This window comes from Lepidochelys kempii, chromosome 5, assembly GCF_965140285.1.
Source record: "Lepidochelys kempii isolate rLepKem1 chromosome 5, rLepKem1.hap1, whole genome shotgun sequence".
In the NCBI taxonomy this organism is placed as follows: Eukaryota; Metazoa; Chordata; order Testudines; family Cheloniidae; genus Lepidochelys; species Lepidochelys kempii.
In genome coordinates, this window is record NC_136384.1 from 65,726,399 (window position 1) to 65,751,607 (window position 25,209).

Sequence of the window (25,209 nt, forward strand, 5' to 3'; positions counted from 1 at the left end):
GTTTGGCGACACAACCTTTCCCTCCCACTGTGGGTTCTCCCTCATGGAATGCCTGCACATTAATGACAGGAAATACCCTTCTTGGATGGTATTAAGCTGCTTTAACTGCATGACAGTCTTTCTCTGCTCAACTTACAGGTTTTAGAGCAAAAGAGGCAGGAAACCTACAGACAACACCCCTATCTTTCACTATACTATCTGATTCATTCCCTGAACACCATCTATGCTGTGCATAGAATGATAATGATCATTCAATTAGAGACTGTCAGAATGAGTACCTGGTGATAGAATTAAGGTTGCATCTTCTTTCTGACATTCTCAGTAGGGGTTTGTGCTAGAGTTAGACCCCCCTAGTCCCAGTTCTCAAGATAATAAAGGAGAGGAAACTAAATTAACAAGTAAAGAGTAGCACCAGCTCCTCTGTCCTCTGTGTGCTTCCTAGAGATGAACAAAGCTTGGATCTCTGCTTGCTCCTTTCTGGGAGCTGAGGATGAAAGGTTGTCCACCTCCGCAGGCTGATCCCTTCTGAACTAGACTTCTCTCTTTTTAAGTGTCCTCCTCCAAGACTGGCATGTTTCACAAGTGAGATGGAGCAGGGCTGTCTGAGCCCAAAGTTGCTCTTTAACCCCTTCTTGCCTGGTAAAGAGTTTGTACCTTCTGTCATGTGCATAATCCATTGTAATTGTTTTCCATGTGGTCAATTATTTACTTAAACTTTCCTTTACTGTGGGTCTTAACATAGAGAAATAGAGGAGAGAGAAAAAAATTTTTAAAGGTAATTGTAAACCCGCAGAGACGGGAAGAGGACTCAGAAATGTTTTCCACGGTACTGGAAACTGTTCCTAACTACTTTTTTTTTAAAATTGACTAGAATTCCATTTGACTGTTTCTTTAAGAAGGAACTTCATTGAAGAGAACGGAGAACTCTGTAGCCAACAAACTGAGCTCCTTTTTAACTAAATTAAATTTTACAAATGTCTTCCATTTAATGGTTTTAAAGCATTATTAAAATATTATAAAAGCTCCTTTAAGATATGGATACCCAAGTCAAAAATGGAACTATAAGGACTGTTAGATAATTGTAAAAAAACAAAACACAACATCATAATGCTTTCTAAAGATGATTTGCAAAGCATAAGCACTAGCTGTCTTTGAAATAAGTCTTATTCTGATTGGAAAGGTGTTACACACTTGGTTAGAGAAAGCACAACAGTATGTATAATTCACTCTGAAGTATGTAAGAATTTTATCTTAAGGGCTACTTAATTTTATAAGATATTGTACACAGTTTCATTTTTATTTTTTCTTTACATGTATTAAAGCTAACTTTTGCACACTATTTCAAAATGTATGAACTGCATAATAAATATGCTTTTTAGAAACCATTTCCCAATTGGGCTGGGAAGATCAAATGAGAGAAAATAAATGTTGAGTTGTGCTCTATGCACATAATTTGTGTAATTTTGTTAGTTGTTTTTCTCCGCCTTAAATGTGGACATCTGGAATTTTAAATTCTTTTTAGGGATCCTGCTGACTTGTTAATCATTTCTGTGCTTTTTGTTAAATGGAGTATTTCTTGCATGTTTCCTGCTGGGAAAAAGGAGTAGCTTTAGAACAGGACATAACTGGATACTGTACATATCTGAGAAGTCTACTGCATTATCATCAACCAGTAAATGCTTTCTAGTACAGTGTGAAATTCTCCTGAGGACTGTAGAATGCAGATTCACAATTTAAAGGGAAGAGATGATGTATGCTGCTAAAAAGGGGTGTGTTTTGTTGTCTTGGGTGAAACCCACAAACACTGAACTTTTTACACATGGTGTGAAGTAGGAGAGCATCTAATGATATTGGTCAAACATTAAAGCTTTCATGAAAAATTTGTTTGGTAATGTTTTCTGTGGGGATAGTCAAAGAACAGAGAAGTTTGAAGACCAAGGAATACACTTAATTGAAATATATCATTGGTACAGTATACTTTATATAGATACAGATGTGTTATGAATGTAATATAGGCTGCTAGCCTCTATTACATTTTATATCTGTTTGAACAGACTCTGGCTATGTTGGTTCATTATACCACCCTGACATAACGGAGTTGGGAAAGGATTTCTTTCTAGGGGGAGAGGATCTACAAGTGTGGGCTGAACAGTTCTAAGGGATCTTAAGAGTAGCAAAATCTAACAGAAAAGTCTTGAACTGAACTTGTTTATTTGAGCATAAGCTTTCGTGAGCTACAGCTCGCTTCATCGGATGCATTCAGTGGAAAATACAGTGGGGAGATTTATATACATAGAGAATATGAAACAATGGATGTTACCATATACACTGTAACAAGAGTGATCCGGTAAGGTGAGCTATTACTCGGGGGGGGGGGGGCAGAGATTCCAATTCAGCAGTCTCTTGTTGGAGTCTGTTTTTGCAGTCTTTTTGTTGTAATATTGCGACCTTTAGGTCTGTAATCGAGTGACCAGAGAGATTGAAGTGTTCTCCGACTGGTTTTTGAATGTTTTGAACGTCTGATTTGTGTCCATTTATTTTTTTACATACAGTGTGTATGGTAACACCCATTGTTTCATGTTCTCTATGTATATAAATCTCCCCACTGTATTTTCCACTGAATGCATCTGATGAAGTGAACTGTAGCTCACGAAAGCTTATGCTCAAATAAATTTGTTAGTCTCTAAGGTGCCACAAGTCCTCCTTTTCTTTTTGCGAATACAGACTAACACGGCTGCTAATCTGAAACCTGAACTTGTTTTGTTATTAAAGCCAAATGCCAGGAAGGGAATGGGGCTTTACCTCTGCATAGTGTGGATTTTGTTTTAAAGCTGGTTCAGAGGCACCTACTCATACAGTATTATAAAAATCAAAAAGAGCTTTGAGAAATGGAAAATGCTGTGCTTTGCAAAAGAACATCCTATTTTGACAGATAAAAAGCTCTGGAAGAGCAGAAAGAATGCCCCTTCACCCCCCCCCCCCCCATAAAAGTCTGTGTGGTGGCTGGGATACAGATGCAGTTGAATAATTTGCAGCTGGCTATTCTGCCATCCAACCGTCCTGTTACATTTTATAAAATCCCTTAATTTCACAGCACCCCATGTATTAGGTGTCAATCAATATCCACATTTCACTGATGCAGAAACTTGAGTTGCACAGGTTAAATGCTTTGTTGAAGATCACATGTGCCATCTGTGGTGGAGCTGGAAAAAGAACCTAGGTGGTCTCACTCAGTATCGTGTGTTTAATATTTATGAAACAAGACGACAAACAGCATTTGTGAAAGAAAAATTAAAAACTGGAAACAGGCACTATGTAAGCTTCCCAGATAAAGCTTTATCGGTCTACTTGACTGTGGTCATTTGCCTCTCTTCCTTGCATCCTTGTCAAAGGAGAGAATACCAATTGCACTGAATTGTTTGGTGTTTTTGTGCTGTGGACGAAAGATTTTAAGGGCTAAATTGAGACTACCGAACACTTGCAACCCTTTTTCAGATGTGTTCTTGCGGTCGACACTGAACTATTGGAGTGACCAAGTTCCTGTCTGCTCTTCCATTCTTCAGTATTGATAATTCATTCCTTCTTGTTGTTCCTCTGAACTGCTTGCTTTGGATCCTTATAAATTTATATTCCGATAGTATTGTTAATCTGATTTTGTATTTTATCATTATGGAATTCTAGCTTCTTGGCCACTTTTTCAACCTAGTCTGTCAGGGCCTCATTCTCTTCCTAGCTGCTCATGACGGTTCTTCCACTCTCCCACGTTCCCCCTCCTCCCTAAATAATTCTCATTTTCCTTTCTGTACCTTGGGCTCTAGTTTCTCTCATTATTTCCATCCTTTTACTTCTTTTCTCTTGCGCCCTCTGGAGAACCCGTGCAACTTGGAAGCAAAACCACAGTTATCAAGATGTGCATATAATGAACCTAAGTAACAGTATAATCTTATTGTATCCCTTGTCCTCATTTTTCTCCCTCTCACTGCCTGGTACTCTCACTCATTGCATCATCTCTGAAATTAGACTGCAATCATAGAATATCAGGGTTGGAAGGGACCCCAGAAGGTCATCTAGTCCAACCCCCTGCTCGAAGCAGGACCAATTCCCAGTTAAATCATCCCAGCCAGGGCTTTGTCAAGCCTGACCTTAAAAACCTCTAAGGAAGGAGATTCTACCACCTCCCTAGGTAACGCATTCCAGTGTTTCACCACCCTCTTAGTGAAAAAGTTTTTCCTAATATCCAATCTAAACCTCCCCCACTGCAACTTGAGACCATTACTCCTTGTTCTGTCATCTGCTACCATTGAGAACAGTCTAGAGCCATCCTCTTTGGAACCCCCTTTCAGGTAGTTGAAAGCAGCTATCAAATCCCCCCTCATTCTTCTCTTCTGCAGGCTAAACAATCCCAGCTCCCTCAGCCTCTCCTCATAAGTCATGTGTTCCAGACCCCTAATCATTTTTGTTGCCCTTCGCTGGACTCTCTCCAATTTATCCACATCCTCCTTGTAGTGTGGGGCCCAAAACTGGACACAGTACTCCAGATGAGGCCTCACCAATGTCGAATAGAGGGGAAAGATCACGTCCCTCGATCTGCTCGCTATGCCCCTACTTATACATCCCAAAATGCCATTGGCCTTCTTGGCAACAAGGGCACACTGCTGACTCATATCCAGCTTCTCGTCCACTGTCACCCCTAGGTCCTTTTCTTTGAATTTACCCAAGAGAAGAGGTGATCAGAACTTACATTTCTCTTCTCCTCCATGTGATCACACACACTCATGATTTTTTTAAAGGCTGTCTGATGTACATGGGCCGAGAATTCTCTTTTAGTACAATCAAAGTGCCAGGATGCTGTACAGTTAGTGACCCATAACCTTATAATTAACATTTAAGTGTATGCTTATCTGCCCTCTGTTAAGGGATCAGTTTTTTGTCCGAGGCTTGTCTCTCATATGTCTCTTATTTTGATAGTTGTTACTCACTTTAGTTCCAGAACTCCCTATTTTCCCTGTACCTGTTACCACAACCTGCCCACATACCCCCCACATCCCGTACCCTACCGCCTCCCCCACATCCACACCCCGTGCTCCCCCACACTCCCTGTACCCTGCCACTACAGCCTCCCTGCTCCCAAACTCAGTCCACATCCCCACACTCTACCCACCCACTGTAGCCTGCCCACATCCCTGTATCCTGCCACTACAGCCTCCCTGCCCCAAACTTGTCTACATCCACACCCTGCACCCCCATACCCTGCCCAACCCCGTATTTCTCTTCCCCCTTCTCCCCCCCCCCCCGCCATTTGCCACTGTTTTTGGTATTCCATCACTTTATTCTTGAAAATCATGCACATCACAAATAAAGAATCATGAAACTAAAGTCATGGACAGTTACTTATGGTATGAATATTGGGGACATCTTTGTCCTATGCTTGGGCCTTGGCAGGTTAAGAGCTAGGGGGTTGAAGTCTGAATATGGTTATTTCTCAGTAACCATATACTTTGTATCGTCCTCAAATGAATAAAATACATGCAAATGAATATTATGGTTAAATTATGTATTTTTTTATATTAAAATGAAATGCGGTTTACTTTAAATTCAGTAATTTAAGTTAAACATTTCATTTTAGATATTTTATTATCTTTCTTTATTTGGTTTCTTTCATCACAGTCTCTGGTTGCTGGCAAAAAAGTTAATTTATCCTTTAAAATTTATTTTATACGAAACACCGGATCGTATTTCAGAATTTTTATACGTTCTTTAGAATTTGATGTTTGTATTTACTGCTGGAAGTGAAATTTTCAAACTGATTTTTTCCACTTCCCTTTGGAGAGAACTAGTCCATCTGCAATATCACATGGATTATTTGGTAGTTGTGTTTCTTAAATTTTAAACTTTGTATTTATAACCTTAAATTTAAAATACAGAATCTCATAAATCAGAAGAATGAGATTCCAACAGTTTTAAAGCAGTGAATGGAATAGTACCTTAAGCTTAAGTTTCTCTAGTTTACAAATGGCTGGAACACCTATTTACTAGATGAAAATAGCATGTTCTGCTATCACATGCTTGTTAAATTATTTCCTAAAAATAATTCTTAATTAAAATCCTGTGTCCATTCCTAGCTAGTTGATAACTGCAGTACCTACAGTATAAAAATTAAGAAACGTGTACTTTTGTGTGGATATTATTTCAATGATATATTGAGTAAACGGTATGCCATTTTGCTATAATTGTGTATTAAAGGTTTAATTAAAATATGAAGCATTTTATTCTCTAAATTTACAGTATCTGCAGACATTTTTGTGTATAATAATTTTTGTCTTTATTTACAGTATTTACAACCCTTGATGCTTGTCATGTGGGTTTTCCCTCAGTATGTTGAATGCATTGATATGTTGTGTGTATGTGTGTATAATGTGCTTTGTTCTTTAAAGCTTCTTTCCTTACCTCATATGCTCCTGGGTCTAAGCACTATATATTTCTCTTTTCACATGCTACTTAGCCATCTTCCATTTGAATAACTTTCCCAATATATAGTGTGGAAATTGCAATAGTTTTTGTGCATTTACGATGATGGAAGGGTAGTGAGAGACTCGGTGCATTCTTCACTGGGTTGGGCTAAAGCTTATGAAAGTACTAATGTATTAAAAAGCTTCAACAGGGATTTGCTGAGGACTAATGTTGTAATGTTAGTCATCCTTTATCTGCTTCTGTTTTTACAGGTTCTGAAGGATGGCTGATGTTGGTTTGTGTGATGCCACTCGGAGCCTCTGTCACTGTGGACTGACAAGTAACCTGCAGGTTTAACAGTACAGCAGGTTAAAAAACCATCAGGAATGCCACTTGCTTCAGCTCCTTAACTGGACAAAAGTACAGTGTAGCCTATTTGCAAAGCGAGAATCTTCAACTGATTTCTTTTTTGCAGCTAATAATAAAGACAACCTAACATCATCTACCTTCCTGGTTTACAGTGCTTCACCTTCCAAGACAGATGGTGTGTCAAAAGCTGTAAGATGCCTGCCGAACACACAATAATGAAGTAGTGAGCTGCTGCTGCCTAATTGTCAGGAACACAGCCGACAGAGCTGCACTACCCTTTTTCTGCTCCCTTAATCGGTCCAGGAACAGCAGGGTGGACATGGCTGGCCTCATTAACAACCTGCTAATACTGTTGCTTGTTTTTCAAAATAGCTGTTCGGGTTTCAGAAACCCACTTTCTGTCTTTAAGAGGTGGGTTATGCAGAAAACATCTTTTGGTATTTTCAGTGCATGCTGCTTAGTGATGCTATCACTTTGTCTAATGCAAGTGTTATAAAGATTAAAAAGTATGTACTAGCTAAAAATTATTTACAGAGAAGACACATTTTTGTATAGCGAGCTTCCTTTGAACTGAGATCCTCTTTAGAGTTTAAAAAGACGTTCTTTTGTTGTATTTTGGAGTCATGAAAAAGAAGAATCTGTTGAACCCCTTCTGTTGCTCCTTGAAATATGAATCTGCCTTAGCAATATGATTAAGATTAAATAATAAAAGAATAACTTAAGATTTGTGTGTAGCCCCACTGACATAGTTAACACATAATATATAGGTTTCAGAGTAACAGCCGTGTTAGTCTGTATTCGCAAAAAGAAAAGGAGTACTTGTGGCACCTTAGAGACTAACCAATTTATTTGAACATGCTCATGCTCAAATAAATTGGTTAGTCTCTAAGGTGCCACAAGTACTCCTTTTCTTTTTACATAATATATATTGTCCCTGTCCCCATGAGCTTACTAGCTAAACTGTTACTTCTTCATGAGATAGTGTCAGTTAGTTTGTAATGAGGGATCTGGTGTTTATTGTTTTAGATCTTTGAACACTAAATTATGTAGATAAATTTGGGGGTTGCATGTGTGGGGGAAATCCACTGTATTAGCACATAAGAAAATATAGCATTATATATTCAATGTACACCCTGTAGTTACCCCATCACATTTATCAACTGATAGAGTTAGAATTTACATTACATTAAATGTTTTTGTCATGTAGTCCTCATTAGTAACAAGTTGAATATTTGCTTTGTTTCTTTGGTTACATGTAGCATTTACTACAGACCCACTTAACTCCCACATATGAAGTTGTAAAATTTACTGGTAGGTAGTCTGGAGATACTGTAGGCAAATATGTATTCAATTATAATAAATCAACATCTCTAGAATCTAAAATCAGAAAGATTTTGTTTTTCTGCCCCATTCAAATTGAATTCTATATAAAATCTGAACTTTTAAAAAGCGTTGCTATTTTCCCTCAGCTGATAACACTATATGATATGTTTTGGCATATTAAGAAAAAATGTCCATATATGTATATACCTTAAACTGTAGTTCATATAAAGAGCTTATTTTTAGTAGTAAACTTTTTTTGGCTAGTACTTCATAGTTCAGTCTATTCTAATGAATCCCATGAACACCTCCAAAATATTCAGTAACTCACTTTTTAATCAAAAGATCATAAGGGTGTTAGACTCCCAAATTACATTGAAAATCAGTGGGAATTACATGTCTAATTCCCTTACGATCTACTGATAATTCCAATTTATACATATTGCTGCTTTTTTTTTTTTCTGGTAATATAAAAATACCAACTCTTGATCAGTAAACTTGAAACCATTTTTTAATTTTCTTCTCTTAAGGTATAAAGATACTACTAGATCTCTTTCAAGTGAATGCCTTGGAAACAACAGGCCGGTGATTTCTCTTGGTCTAACAGATTTTGCATTGGATATTCGCATGCCTGGGGTGACTCCTAAGCAGGTGAGACGAATATAGTATTTCATTGTCCCTCTCCATTACACTTTAAAACCAGAGGAAATGAATTTTGCTTACAGCATTAATAATTTTCTAAAAAGCAACAGGCTAAACTTTCTAGTCCCCTGAATACAGACAGAGCTATAGATTCCTACAGGAAGAGTCTAAAATATTGAGTAAAATAAGAGATTATAACTTTCAAATTACATAAGATGTTGTCATTTGATTCATGTTACTTAGATTATACTTGTTTTATAAACTGAATCCTTAAAGCCTAATTGTGTTGTGTTTTCAATAGAATAATATTCACAGTGATGGAGTATGCATTAACAAAGGAAAATGACTCTTAAAATGAAAACCTCTCCAACTGTGCTTTAACACATTAGTTTATATAGGTATGTGGTTCTCCAATCTGATTGCACCGTGATCCCCTTCTGATAACAACAATTACTACACGACCCCAGAAGGGGAGACCGAAGCCTGAGCCCACCCAAGTTCCGCCACCCCGGAAAGGGGGGGCCAAACCCAAAGCCTGACCCCACCGCCCTGGGTGGGGGCTCAAAGCTGAAACCCAAGGGCTTCAGCCCTAGGCAGGGGGCCTGTAACCTGAGCCCTGCCACCCACGGCTGAAGCACTCGAGCGTGGGCTTCGGCCCAGGGTGGTGGGTCTCGGGCTGGGGCCTGAGGCCAAAGCCCAAGTCTCAGCCAGTCCTAGCAACCCCATTAAAACAGGTCCCGACCCACAGTTTGAGAAGCGCTGATATAGGTTACAGCTAGATACACCAAGATACACCTATTGGCTCTGGTGATGGAGGGTGTCCAGGAGGCTCAGGTTACAGGACCTAGCTCTTATATTGCTGTTTCAGGCAATTGTGCCAAACAGAAAGGAAATAGAATGCATGCAACGCACAAACCCCCATTTGTGCTGCAATATTTATGACACTAAATTCAGTTCAGGAAAACGACCCTAACATGCGGTTCATTGCATAGTTTTCTCAGCATGATTTTCTTATCATATCCTGGGCAAATATAGATTGATATGATTGTTGGCAGGGAATATTAAAAAAAATATATAATTTTTTTTTAAAAAGTACCTTATTTTTAAGGTGTGTATAAAATAGTCAAACTTTCTACTGTCTCTTTTACAGTTTTACTAAGCATGATAAATTGTGATTAATTATTGTTTGCGGCCAGGCAGTGCCTGGGATTATGTCCTTTATTAAAAGATAGTACTTTTTTCCTTTTAAAGGGCTGCAGTGGCATGAGAACAGGATGTTGTGCTGCAGTAGATGACTCATTGTTGCAGATAGCACTTCTAGAAAAACTATTGAGGAAATATAAGGATTTCAATTACTGGGGACCTCCCTCTTGGAGCATATAATTTTGAGCCAGCTGTGACATTTTAATGATTGCAAAACAAGTAAAATTACTGCTATTGGAGCCTCTGACTGCATAAAAAGTATTTGAAAATATTCTTTTGGAGGGGGTGGGGGGGAAGTGCTTGAAGAATTCTGAGGTGCATGTATGGAATTTCACAGGTATTTGCTAGCAAAGCACAAGACCCATTAGTCGAAGATATAAAAAAATGTGTCTAACTCTGAAGAGCTATCTGTTTTTACTTTGCTCATCTAAAATCCATTAGTGCTAATAGAAAGAGAATCATGATAATTAAGCTTAAGATTCTGTCATAGGTATTTTTAGAAAAAGTCAGGGACAGGTTCATGGTCACTAAACAAAAATTCACGGGAACCCACAACCTGTCCCTGATTTTTACTAAAAATACCCTGGGGACAGGGCGGGGGACTAACCCAACCCTGGCTGCTGCTCCAGCAGCCCCAGGGCAGACAACTGCTTCAGTCCTGCCCCGTAGGAAGTCCTGGCGGTCCCAGAAAGTCATGGAATCCATGACAGAAACATACCCTTGATGATGATCATATATTTACGTGACACCCATATTCAAGAGCCTTCAGACAACTATCAGAAATATAACTAAGATGTAAAATGTAAGCAAAAAAAGATAAGAGAACCCTACCCAATTCCCAAACAGGCAAATGAAAATAAGTAAAGATATCTTCCATAAAAGAAACAAAGAAATCCTTTACAGTTTGGAAAGGAAACTTGGTCTTGGTCTTTGATCAGAATGTCACAGATAAACTTTGGTATGTTCTACAAGAGTTTATGTAGGAGTCGTCCTCCCCAGGCTGAGAAGGTAGCCCCCTTCTGCCCAAGGTTACTGTGTGGGATGGCTAGCAGCAGCTTTATCTGCAGTAAGCTCAGTTGCTGTGACAGGGCAGAACACTGGTGGAGGGTAGATATCTGTTCATTGCGTATGTGTGGGGTGGGGAGCTATACAATGGTCTCTTTGCTGTCTCATGCCTTCTGTCATCCAAGTGCAGGAGACTCTTGCTCCTGGCTGTTGACTGACGTGTGCTGCTTAAGCATGGCTCTACTGGAGACCTCTCTATTAAAGCCATTCATCTTGATGGATAATTTCAGCTGCCATGTAAAAGCATCATAGTTTCTCATCCTTTGGGGCTCAGAGTGGGAAGGAAAAAAGTGGTGCTACTTTTCTAAGTTCCACTCATGTGAGTTGCCAAAATAAGATACTGCTCATAGTAGATCGTGCAGATATTCAAAATGTAATTGTGTTCTTGCTTCATTCCTTCTTGATTGGGAGGAAAAAATAAGTAGTGGTACATTTCAAACATTACCTACCTACGATGCCAAAATGATACTTAACTTGCGGTAAAGTCTGCAGCATTATGATCCACCATCTTCCTCCTTACACAAGGAATTAAATAATTAAGTGTTGACATTTATCAGGCATCAATGAGATGTATGGGGCAGTTCTCACCTCTCCAAGCTGCTATTATGAGTTCTGTGTAGACTTGTCTCTGCTTTGGTTACACATGGCTCACATTCTTGCGGGTTTTTTCACAACCATAACAGTTAGACTTTCTTTTAAAAAAAAAATGAAAGCTGGGATTCAGGGGGGCAGGTTAGTAACTTTAGAGAAGTGCCAGTATGGCTTAGGGGTGCATACCTTCTGTTTCTGAGTCCTGCTTTTCTTCAGAGAGAAATGTGTTGACGTTGCATTATATTCTATAATATTGATGTGCACAAACTGAGAAGTTCATCATTCTAACCAGCAAGTGCAGTCTAATTTGAGTAAACAGGAGTAAGCTACACTTATTTGTTCTGGGGCAGAACTTTCCTCTCTGAACATTGTGTTTTCTATGAAGGATAGAGAAGTAGTGGTGAAGATATAAAAGTTTCTTGGATAATAGTTGAGCAGCTATATCTAATCAGTATCAATGGCAAAGAAATAAGACTATGGCATTTCGATTATTGGAAACTAAACTAATTTTAAAAGCTAAAGAAATCTGCAAAAATAGACAAAATTGATTATAAATCCACTTGACGGTAATTTCTCCTCTACATCTTAATGATTTTTTTGTTTAAATGTTTTTAAAATAATTTATAGCCAATAAGAACAAAGTTACTGTGGAGTATTACATCTTCTTGTACAATAGAGCCCAATGTGGGACTATTTTTTAATACCACTCCCATTCCACTTTACAATACCCACTCCCAACAACTCCTGCATTGTTTCTTGCATTTTTATACCACTCCCACCTGCAAAAACCTTAGATCCTGCAAATGCTACTAGAAACAAACAAAAAAATGGTTGGTTACTATGTAAACGGAATTCAGACACAATTTTTGCCACTCAAAGAATAAAAGATATCTTGCTTAAACCACGTAAAAAATACTTTAACTCCTCTTATAATAGACATGAAATCTTTCAATCCCTTGCTTAAATTTAAGTATTAAAAGTATAAAGTGTTTCCCACAACAAAATACATTTTACCCGCTCCCACTATTATGGCAGCAAGATCTGCGGGATCCCTGTCTGCTATGCAACACAGGCTTATTGCAAAGACAGGCTTCCCTGCAGCCCTCACTCCCCAACTCAGGCTCATATTCTGAGCTCCTCTTGCTTCCTGTTTCCTCTCCTTATATTCTCCCCAATTATCTTGTTAACACAGTGGTTATCACTCAGGTGCTCACAGTCCCCCATGGAAAGTGTGTAATTGCCCTCAGGTAGGACTGCATCTGCCTCCAGACTGCAGCAATGTCAGTGATCAGTGTGCTGCTGATAGCACCCTGTCACAGTCTCTCAAACAAACCTTTCCCCTCTCCTGTCTTTTTTGTGAATACTCTAAAAAGAGAAAACAAACTTTGACAACTAATTAGACATGTTCTATAGCAGGAGTGGGCAAATTTTTTGGCTTGAGGGCCACATCGGGGAATAGAAATTGTATGGTGGGCCATGAATGCTCACAAAATTGGGGCATGGATGAAGGAAGGGGTGCAGGTTCCGGCTGGGGGTGCGGGCTCTGGGGTGGGGTTGGGGATGAAAGGTTTGTGGTGCAGGAGTGTGTTCCAGGCTGGGATAGAGGGGTTTGGAGAGTGATCAGGGCTGGGGCAGGTGGTTGGGGCATGAGGAGAGGCTCAGGGGTGCTGGCTCTGAGTGGCACTTACCTCAAGTGGCTCCTGGAAGTAGTGGCATGTCCCTTCTCCGGCTCCTACCCGGAGGCACGGCCAGGCGGCTCTGCACACTGCCCCATTGACAGGCACTGCACCTGTAGCTCCCATTGGAGCGTTTAGGAGACAGAGTGGGGCCATGCTGCGGTTTCTGGGAGCTGCACAGAGCAGCCCCGGCACCCTGGCCGAAGCGGGGCTGCCCATGACCCTGCGCCCCAGCCAGAGTGGGGCTGAGCCATGTGGTGTGGCCCCTGACTCAGTGCCCCAGCTGGAGTGGGGCAAGCCCAGATCCCGCTTCCCAGCGGGAGCTTGCGGGCTGACTTAAAACGGCTCGTGGGCAGTAGTTTGCCCATCCCTGTTCTATAGGACTACTGTATGATCCTCAATTCATTCCTTTATTTATGATCAGTGGGACCAATGCACTTTGTAGCAAACCTTACTAACAAGTCCTACCAAACAAGCAAAGACAGTTTAAAAGGAGGAAAATAGAGCTTTTCCTAAGAAGTTCCAGTGGTGCTGGAAAATATTTTATAGTGGGGGTGTTGAAGGTGGAAACCATGTATTTGGGTTGTAATTACTACTTCTAGCCAGGGGGTGTGGCAGCACTCCTTGTTCCAGCACCTATGAAAAGTTCTGGTTTATTTTCATCCAGACAGATTTCAAAACAAAATCTTCAACTCATGGCTGTTTAATCAAACTAAGGCCACAACCCAAAAAGAAGTAAACTAACAGGTGCACACATTCTTCAACAAACGGTGTTATGAGGAGAGATCTCCTTCAAGCAGCAGCAGCCACCTTTCACTGTATTGGATGCCTTATTAAAATCTTTGTTTATAGGGTGCTGCCTTCTTCCTCTTGAGCTTCGGAGTGTATTTCTCTGACCTTAAGTTACTCTTCCTCCACCACAGGCAGATGTTGCCTCCCTAGGGAAACTGAGGCATGGGTAGACTTAAGAATCTGAGGGTACCCTTTTGGATCCTGAAGGGTCTGCACTGCCCATAACATATCCTCAGAAGACTGATTTAGGTCTCTGGCACTACCAATGGATAATGATATTGACCTCCTTTGTAAAGCACTTGGAAATCTATTGATGAAAAGTGCTAAATAGGAGCATGGTGGTGGTGCTTAGAATTCTTAATACAGGCTCTGGAAACAAAATGTACGTTATGGGAAAATGACTTATTGACATATTTGTAATCTTTTTTTAATCCATCCTACTTCTTTCTTTCCTTTGCTCTTATTTATTTACTTCACTGTCCCAAATATTTTCTTTTTGGCATTTTTTCTGCCCAATAATTTACTGAATACAAGTGAGTGAAGCTTTGTTACTTAAACTGCATGCAGCTAGTCCACATATGGGTCCTGTAAGTAGTGGGCTTTTTGATATATTGGGCAGTTTTCTAACAATGGAGAAAAAACATAATTTCTTTAAGGAGTAACTCCATGCTCCAGGCAGGTGAAGGAGTTCAACAGCAGCTGCATTGGTGGTGCCCCTGTATGTTGTATGCTAGTATGTTGCATCCTACTAGGAGCCAGCTGGTGTTACTTCTGGAGACCCAAAATTTAAAACTATTGCTAAAGTTAAGATGTGAATGTCTGCCTCTTGCAGCTGTCCATTGGATGCATACCCCTATAGTTTCCTGATTATTATTTTTTTTTAAAGATAAAACTTGTGGATCACGTTTTCAAACCATTTATTAATTCTGTGTGCTAGAATTCAGTGTGAAAGATCATTTAAGAAAAAATATATTTTGTATTTTATAAGTCCTGTGTAGGCTATGTGAAGCAAAGGTTACCAGGGTAAACATACATTTGTTTTAATTGAATACCAGAATTGTTAAGCACATGATAATCTACGCAACATATTGGCATGTCAGATACTGCAGCCCTGCCATATCTGAAGTGCCCTCTTTTAAATAATGTTTCCATTTTTTTTGGATTTTTGATTATGATGACCTTTTTTACGTACGAGAACTACAAAAATCTTCCTCGTTGAATCATTCAGAACTGTCCCTTTATGTCTGATTAAGGAGAGTACATTAACTGTGAAAAGCAAGCTTTGTGTTGCAAGAGCGTTGTCTGCACTTTGTGTAAAGAATGCAACAGTCATGTGGAATAGTTCCAAGCAGTTCTTATAATGTTCATTGAAGTACAAATTCAGGCAATATAAATCTGGAAATAAATGAAATAATTCTCCAGTTTGGTTAATAAATGTGAAGTGGTATATTTTCCCTGTTGATCTGATAGGAGTTTTAATAGGTGACTTTGAATAATGCATTATCTCAAACATGTAAAAAACCAACAACCCATAGTATGTAAATTTCTTCTGGTATTTATTACTAACTATACCAAAACTTTCAGATGGCATTTGTCCCAGATGTTCTGTATAGTAGGGTTACATGAGAAGTACAAGTAAGATGTGTAACATAAGGACTTCACATTGAATGCATCCAATGGTGAGCTGTAGCTCACGAAAGCTTATGCTCAAATAAATTTGTTAGTCTCTAAGGTGCCACAAGTCCTCCTTTTCTTTTTATAAGGACTCGAGTACATCTTACTGCTGGAGGTTCAATACCTAATGGGTTTTATCTGGGAGGAGTACTGGGGATTTTATTTAATTTTTAGGAGGATGTTCTTAAATCTTTCTTTATTCAGCAAATTGTTAGAGGTGGTAGCAGTACAAGAAAATGATTCATTATGGGCTTTGTTCATTGTTCACCAGTGTGGGACTTTTAAAGATAGAATGAAAATAGATGTACGAGTCTCTTTCAGAGACAGTGTAAGTGGGAATGGATGGGGGAGATGAATTTAAAAACATTTGGTCAATATGAAAGATGGAAAAACAACACTTTCAGGCAAGTTGAATGCTGTTTATGAAAATGTTTTTAAGTATGCAGAGTATAAACATGTTCAATTTGCAAGCTTTAGCAAACCAGTAATGCTGTTGTGATTGTACACATAATGTTTGTTTATAATTTAATATGAAATAATGACAAAAGATTGCAGGGCAATTGACATTTGCTTCTCTGCAGTTATATTGTTCATTAATAGCAGTGTCTCCATTAACTGAGGGGTTAGTATCAACCACTGGCAGTTTGGAAGATGGATAAAGGGAAATAGTGTAAGAATTATTCACTGTGAATTGATGAAATGGGCAAAAATACAGCAGTATGAATTTGAATTTGTGGTTATGCAGTTAAGTGCTTAAAGAACAGATCAGTGCCCCAGAGCTAGTAATAATTGATACTTTCTTCACAGTACTTCACAAAACTTAGAATTTAATGAATCCTCACAACATCCTTGGGTAGGGGGGAAGTAAACATATTATCCCAGTATTACACATGAGAAAACTGACATAAAGAGTTGGCTTACCCAAAGCACACTCGCATTCACAGCCATTGTATAATTATGGGGCGGGGCCAACAGAGCAGGAGGCCGCATACCAGAGCTGGTCAGACAAGTGGGCTCCATTCTATGGGTCTGTCCAAATAATTGTAACAAGCACCAGTGTTGGCTAGTTGGAGTTTTAGTGACAGGAAGTGGGCCTATTCCTGCTTCACCTACAAAGAAAATGCTTTCACCAATCATGTGGATCAAGTTCATTAATAGAAGCTCATCTTTTGGGGCCCAATCCTAAAATGGTGTAAATCAAAATCATTAACTTCAAAGGAGCTATGTCAGTTTACACCAGCAGAGAACCTGACCCATTATTTTTATTGTAAGTTTGATCCAAGTTTTGGTGTAACCTCTTAAATAAAATACTTAAGTTCCTTTTTGGAGGACACCATTGTTCCCATATTGTGTTACAGCCTTAGAGGAAATCATTTTTCTATTAAGAAATCTATTAATTTAACAAATGAAATCTAAAATTCTTTCCTCATTTGGACCAATAATATATCCTTCTCAGAAGCAGCCATGTCCACAAATTCTCAAAATGGAAATCTGTCTTCTCCTCACAGGATATCAGAACTGGGTGTCATATTGATGGAGGACCAATGCTGTGTATTCAGCAGTGATGAGGTAGTATTAAAAACAGTCCCAGCCCTTATCCCAAAATTTGATTCTTGCCAATTTTAAGTGGTAACAATATTATCCTATCCAAATCCTAAACCCAAAAAAAAAAAAAAAAATTCAGGTCCTAGTTGGATGTAAGAAAAGTCATCAAAACATTCTTAAAATACACTCAGTTTTACTAAGACCATCATGCTGATGTTGTTTATTACGAATTAGTAAATCAGAAATAATGTATTTAAAGCGTCAGTAAGTAGATATCAGGTTAATTGTCGGAGATTTATAAAACTAGTAGCCAACCCAGTTGTAACAAAGTACACTTCATTAGAAAAATGGCAGCTTCCCAGGCAGAACGAGTGGAATTCATGTAGGAAGAAAAATGAATCTTGCTCGAAGGTTCCTGGATTTAGGGGACACTATAAACTTGACCAGTTGCTGCTGGCTAATACAGCTTCTGACAGGAGTGACCTGAATTTAGTACATCTCTCTAAGTACTTCTGTAGAGATATTGCTTAATTTCTTCCTGTCCTGACTGTTTTTACTCACTTACGGCAAAATGTTCAGAATGTGAACCAATGAGCAGACAGTAACAAGATAAGAACTTTTCAAATAGATAAGAACAGATTTTCCATTCTGCACCAAACATGGGTATTCTAGACACAAATAATAGTAATATGCCAAAATAGTTGAATTAAAAAAAAACATTATTTACACAGAGAAAATTGCATATGATCTGATGCATCACAAACTTGGCAAACATATTCCTGAACTCTTACTATTAAAAGTAATGTTATTGCCGGGAATGTGGGAGCAACAACCGATTTTTCTTCCCCAATGTAAGTGAATTTACAGTTTCTGGAGCACAGCTGATTTACCTCTGGAATGTCATTTAACTGTCCTCTTAATGCTTAATGCATTAATGCTTTAACTGTCCTCTTGTTGACTCACTTCCACAACCTTTCTGAGACTAAAGAGAATGAAGTAAGTGTGTGTGTGAGAGAGAGAGATGGGGGGGGGGGGGGGAGGGCACTTGTCAGCTAGTAACTAGAACAACTTTCCTATTGGCCACCTAATATCCATTTAAAAATGTTTTACTTTTAATGTATTTCCTTTTATTCTAGAGTGCTTTTACAAACCATTGCTGTATTAATTTTAATTAAATGGGCCCAGTGAATCAAAGGTGTTAACATGACCTGGAAATTGTCAAACATTAAACAGTTCTGAACAAGGTCTGGGGTTTGGTATATGGAGACGTCAGTCTGCTTAGTACCATAGCAAACACACCATTAAACGTCCTTTTAACCTTGTATTAAAGATACAAAAAATAAGGGAAAGAATTAAAGCATTTAAAATGTTTCTTTTTAACAAGATGTTAAAATGTTAAGTATTAAATAAGTCTTTCTTTGTTCCCTTTCCCTTTAGGTGTAGAGAACATTTTGAAGGGGGAGTGGGAACCCTTGTTTGACAGTGTCTCAGATGTTAATAAATGTCCTTTTGTGGGTGTCATAAATGTAAAGGGAAGGGTAAACACCTTTAAATCCCTCCTGGCCAGAGGAAATACCCTTTCACCTGTTAAGGGTTAAGAAGCTAAGACAACTTCACTGGTATCTGACCAAAATGACCAATGATGAGACAAGATACTTTCAAAGCTGGGGGGGACGACAAAGGCTTCTCTCTGCGTTGTCTTTTGCAGGGACCAGAGCAGGAACGCAGGTCAGAACTCCTGTAAAGGGTTAATAAGCAATCTAGTTAGATATGCGTTAGACTCTGTTTTCTCCTAGAGCTCCAGGAAGAAATCACAGCCAGCGTTTCACCCTATCTGTGATTTGGGGTGTGTGTCATAAATATAAAAGGAAGGGTAAACACCTTTAAATCCCTCCTGGCCAGAGGAAAAACCCTTTCATCTGTAAAGGGTTAAGAAGCAATCTAGTTAGATATGCGTTAGATTCTGTTTTGTTTAAATGGTTGAGAAAATAAGCTGTGCTGAATGGAATGTATATTCCTGTTTTTGTGTCTTTTTGTAACTTAAGGTTTTGCCTAGAGGGATTCTCTATGTTTTGAATCTGATTACCCTGTAAGGTATTCACCATCCTGATTTTACAGAGGTGATTCTTCTACTTTTTCTTCAATTAAAATTCTTCTTTTTTAGAACCTGATTGCTTTTTCATTGTTCTTAAGATCCAAGGGTTTGGGTCTGTGTTCACCTATGCAAATTGGTGAGGATTTTTATCAAGCCTTCCCTAGGAAAGGGGATGTAGGGCTTGGGGGGATTGGGGTAGGGGGGAGGGAGACGTTTCGAAGTGGGTTCTTTCCCTGTTATGTTTGTTAGATGCTTGGTGGTGGCAGCAATAAGGTCCAGGAACAAAAGGTAAAATAGTTTGTACCTTGGGGAAGTTTTAACCTAAGCTGGTAAAAATAAGCTTAGGAGGTTTTTCATGCAGGTCCCCACATCTGTACCCTAGAGTTCAGGGTGGGGAAGGAACTTTGACATGGGGGAAAAGTTAGTTTATTTTGGCAGGAGCTGTTACGGTTGTTAAAATCCAATCCCATTCCTAGAAGACAAAACTAGGCAATAGCAAGAGAGGTGGAGAACAGAACAGCAAAGATAGAAAATGCAGCTTCTGTCTCTGGTGTTGACTTTGACTTGCAGTTTCATTGCTGAAAAACAGAGGCACAGCAAATGCTCTTATTAGCAATTCAAGACCTAGCAAACTTGTACAAACATTGGGCTGGTTAGGGCATTGCTTTTTAGCTGCCTTTCTGGTCACAGGCTTACAGCAGTGTTGCACAATATGCAGTCTTGGCTGGATAAGCCAGACTCCTACTGAACAGAAGCAAAAAGGAGCGGGATAGGAAAGAGAAGAAATAAGGCATCAGGGAAGGAAAAGGACTCATTGGCAGGGGCGATGACATTCCGGGTAGTGGATGGATTTTAGCTGAAGTTGATGGAGGTGTTGATTTCATCTGGGTCCTTCTTGCTGGTTTGGCCTGGCCTGGTCTGACCTACTGTTGCCAACCCTCCAGGATTGTCCTGGAATCTCCAGTCATGTGATGAAGCCTCCAGGAATATGTTCAACCAAAATTGGCAGCCCTAGCCTGGCCAGAACATCTCTCGGGATCAAAACAGAGAAGGTACTATGGTATATGCTGGAGTCTCAGGAGACAGTGGCAGACATGATGGTGAAGCTTGTGCCTTCCCCTTCTTTCAGTCAGCAATTGTTGCACTTTCACATCGCTGATTTCTCCCTAAAGTCTTCTCTTTTAAGGACCCTAAATTTTGGTTCATTGATTTCCACACTTCTTTTGTTTATCAGACATGATCTTAACACAATCCTTGAGTTATATCAGTAGGGATTTTAGTTTGAACTAATTCAGTCTTTGACTCCCTTTTGCATTTTTTCCTATTAGCATTTATTGTTACAGATTACTGAAACATTTTGTAAACTTACATCCACTTTCCCAGAGTTGAGCTCACAATTAGGATAAATTTGTAGGCCCAATTATTATAACATCAGCTATGTACAAAATAACTGAAGGTCGGTCACTTCTGAGATAGATGGTGGCAGCCAAACAGACAGATGACACACAGTTAATCCCAGTAACATGAAATAAGGTTGAATGTTCATTTTCTGAATTAATTGCTTTGAGATTACACAAAGTATTCTCTTCAGAATTCAAGACTGCTGCCCAGCAACTACACTGGAATGGAGATATTGTCTCCTTCTCGTAAACCCTCATAACCTATCCATAAATATTACTGAACAGTTAAAAAGGAAGTGGTGAAAGGTGGAACATGTAATTATGGTCCCCATCACTGTTTGTAAAGTATCTGGCATGTAGAACTGCAAGTAGGTTAGCATTGACTCAAACAGCTTGTGTTAGGTTGTTTAACTTTAGCTTTGCAGGCTAGTAGTGTATTAATCTTTTGAGAACATTGTATATAGTTGTGCTCCATTGTCCATAAAAATGGCCATACTGGGTCAGACCAAAGGTCCATCTAGCCCAGTATCCTGTCTTCCGATAGTGGCCAATGCCAGGTGCCCCAGAGGGAATGAACATAACAGGTAGTGAAGTGATCCATCCCCTGTTGCCCATTCCCAGCTTCTGGCAAACAGAGGCTAGGGACACCATCCCTGCCCATCCTGGCTAATAACTGTTGATGGACCTCTCCTCCATGAATATATCTAGTTCTTTTTTGAACCCTGTTATAGTCCTGGCCTTCACAGCCTCCTCTGGCAAAGATTTCCAAGGTTGACTCTGCGTTGTGTGAAGAAATGCTTCCTTTTGTTTGTTTTAAACCTGTTGCCTATTAATTTCATTTGGTGACCCCTAGTTCTTGTGTTATAAGAAGGAGTAAATAACACTTCCTTATTTACTTTCTCCACACCAGTCATGATTTTATAGACCTCAGTCATATCCCCCCTGAGTTGTCTTTTCCAAGCTGAAAAGTCCCAGTCTTATTAATCCCCCCTCGTATGGAAGCTGTTTCATTCCCATAATTCTTTTTGTTGCCCTTTTCTGAACCTTTTCCAATTCCAATATATTTTTTTGAGATGGGGCAATCACATCTGCACACAGTATTCAAGATATGGGTGTCCCTCTGTTTATCTTTTGCTGTGGTGTATTCTAGGTTAGAAATGCAAATGTATGAAAAGGTTTCTGTCATAATAAGAACTTTTCAGGTTCTTGAAAAGTGACAACACCTTAAAAACAAATATGGAGGTATACCAAATAATAGACCATATTAGTTTGATATCCGTTATTTCCCATTTATAGCAAAATACACAGTTGCAAAAACTTTCAATTCCTGATACCCCACAGCTCACACCAACATTGGAAAAAACAACAGTAGGGATAACTTAATGGTGGAACATCTCAAAAAGTATATCTTAATTATTCATTAAAGAAGGTGGACCTGTATCTATGAGATATTCAGCGGTTCTCAAACTTCTGTAATGGTGACCTCTTTCGCACAGCAAACCTATGAGTACAACCCCCCTCCCCAATAAATTAAATGTAAACCATCTTGCATAATTTTGCTGATATATAAATATTGAACAGCAATAGTTGACTAGTTTACTATAGTTTACTATTGCATCTTTCTCAGATCCTGTTAGAGGAGAGGCGCGTGCACGGGTACACACCCTACCTACAGCAGAGAGAGAAGAGACAAACATAGAAAAAACAGAATTAGTGGTGTTCCTCCGAAAATTAATATCCCATGTAACTTTTTTCTGTGGAGAAGTGTGGGATATTAACATTTAGAGGTGAATTACCAAAACTGGAGCTTTGTTTCGACAGAAGGAGACAGGTGTGGAGCACGGAAGTAGGTCTGAGAGTTATCCACAGATAGTTGAATTTGTTTTTGTGGATCAGATTACCCAGAGATAAGGGGTAGAGGAAGAAGAGATAGGAATAAGGACAGAGTGATGTGGAACACCAATAAAAAGCTGGAAGGCAGATGAGGGGGATCATCCAAAGGGCACACTGAAGCAGTAATTAGAGAGGTAGGAGGAAAACTGAGAGAAGACGCAGTAACAGAAGGCAAAGGAGGACAAGATTTCAAGAAGAGGAGCATGGTTGACTGTGTTGAAGGCAGCTGACAGGTCAAGGAGGATGTGGATGGAGTACCGGTTCTGAGACTTGACTAAGAAGTCACCAGAGGTTTTGATGAGAGCAGTTCCAGTTGAGTGCAAGGGACGGAAGCTGAACTGGAGAGTGTCCAGGATGGAATAGTGGAAGAGGTCTGCAACTACAAGCAGTGCATTCAATGAGCTTAGAGATGAAAAGAAAGAAGGGAAATGTGACAGCAGATGGAGAGGCAAGTGCGGTCAAGGATTTTTAAGATGAGAGAGATGCTAAAGTAAGTTTGCATTTTTGGGGGAAGAGTCAGAGGAGAGTGAGAGGTTAAGAGTAGTAAGGGATGGGATGAGTGAGCCTGAGGGAGATCAGGCGATGGGATGGTATCGCTGAGGCTCTGTCTCCAAACAGCACATTGTCTGCAGCAAACATTCCTTATTTGGACAGTTCCCAGTGTTGCTTTATACAGCAAAAGAGAGAAGTTGAGCAATATTCTGGTACAAAATGTCCCATAAATTCTTGCAGTTTATCAGGGAAACTTTTTGTCTCAGAAAGTGTGCAAAGTAACCAGGGGGCATCCATTTTAGACTTGATTTTGACTAACAAGGAGGAATGGGGTTGCGAATCTGAAGGCTGAAGGCCATTTGGATTTGATCATAAAATGAAAGATATGATTCTAAGGAAAGGAAGGAGTGAGTGCTGCAGAATAAAGACAGTGGACTTAAAAAAAAGCAGATTTTAACAAACTCAGAGATTTGGAAGGTAAGGTCCCATGGGAAGCACCTCCAAGAGAAAAAGAAGTTCAGGAAAGCTGGCAGTTTTTCAAGGAGACAATATTAAATGCACAACTGCTAGCTATTTTGATATGAAGAATAGCAAGAGGGCAATATGGCTCCATCAAGAATGACCTGAAAGTTGTAGAAGAATCCCACAAAGAGTGGGAACGTGAACAAATTGCTAGGAGGAGCACAAAAGAACAGCACAAACATTAGAGACAAAATCAGAAGGGCTAAGGCACAAAATGAGTTACTCCTTGGCAGAGTTATAAAAGGCAATAAGGAGAGATTCTTGAAATATATTGGGAGCAAGAGACAGACAACGAAAAAGTTGAGGGTCCTCTACTTAGCATGGAAGGAGAGCTAATAATAGAAGACATCAGGAAGGCTGAGGTGTTTAATGCCTGTTTTGCTTGTCTTCACTGAAAAGGTAAACTGTAAACCAGATACTTAACACAATCAATATTAAGAAAAATAGCAATGTATACGTTCAGGCCCGGGCTGGAGCCTGAGCTCTCAGACTCTTCCCCCCTTGTTGGATTTCAGAACCTCGGCTCCAGCCCTACTGTGAACATTTATATTGCTATTTTTAGCCTTGCAGCCCTAACCACGCAAGCCCAAGTCAATTGACCCAGGCTTTGAGACTCAGCATTGAGGGTTTTTCTTTGCAGTGTAGACATATCTTGTGGTGCAGTTGCCAGGAAGGCTAGTATTGTTCTGGAGCATATTAACAGGAAAGTTGTGTGTAATACATGGGAGCTAATTGTTACGCTCTGCTTGGCACTGGTGAGACTTCAGATACAATATTGTGTCCAGTTTTGGACACACATTAAGAAAGATGTGGACAAATTGAAGAGGGTCCAGAGGAGAGCGAATAAAATGTTAAAAGATTTAGAGATCCTGACTTTTGAGAGAAGGTTTAAAAAAAACTGTGCATCTTTCATCTTGAGAAAGGAAGACTGTGGGAGGGGGACATATAAGGGTAGTTAAGCACTGAAATAGGCTTCCAAGGGAGGTTTTGGGATCCCCATCATTGGAAGGATTTTAAGAACAGGTTGGACAAACACCTGTCAGGGATGGTCTAGGTTTACTTGGTCCTACCTCACCACTGTGAGTTGAACTAGATGATCTCTTTAGATTCCTTTCAGCTCTACATTTCTATGATTTTATGATTCTAAGACTTCAAGTTTTGTTGTTGCTTTAGGACTGGCAGAGTACCAGAGTGAGAGACCCTAAAGCAATGACTGTGATTAATTCCTTCCTTTACTGTGTCATCCGTTTTCAGTAGATTAGAGTCTGAGTTTTCTGACAGATTACTTAAGAGCCTTTGGCAATATGCTAAGATATAGAACACTTCATTGTGAGCGTAAGTGTAAAAAAAGAATGGGTGTGAATGTGTGTGGTGTTAGGTTGGATTGTGTGTAGAATAATGAAAACCTTGCCCAGGACATTTTACTACTTGGTTACATACTGTAATAGTAGGGCAGAGAATCACCATTGTGATTCAACAA

General features: G+C 39.5%; 1 protein-coding gene across 11 annotated transcripts in view; it reads left to right on the forward strand.

Annotated features, from left to right (window-relative positions):
* The window catches only part of PAM (peptidylglycine alpha-amidating monooxygenase), a 219,289-nt gene that overhangs the window by 63,373 nt on the left and 130,707 nt on the right, over positions 1–25,209 (forward strand). For 10 of the 11 annotated variants that reach the window (XR_012158986.2, XM_073344599.2, XM_073344602.2 and 7 more), the window contains exons 2-3: positions 6,723–7,230; positions 8,670–8,790. Coding sequence is in view for 10 of the 11 variants with exons in the window: in XM_073344599.2 (XP_073200700.1) it covers positions 7,139–7,230; positions 8,670–8,790 (213 nt within the window). In the remaining variant the exon portion in view is untranslated. The remainder of the gene's footprint in view (positions 1–6,722; positions 7,231–8,669; positions 8,791–25,209) is intronic. The other variant, XM_073344601.2, reaches the window with a different exon arrangement.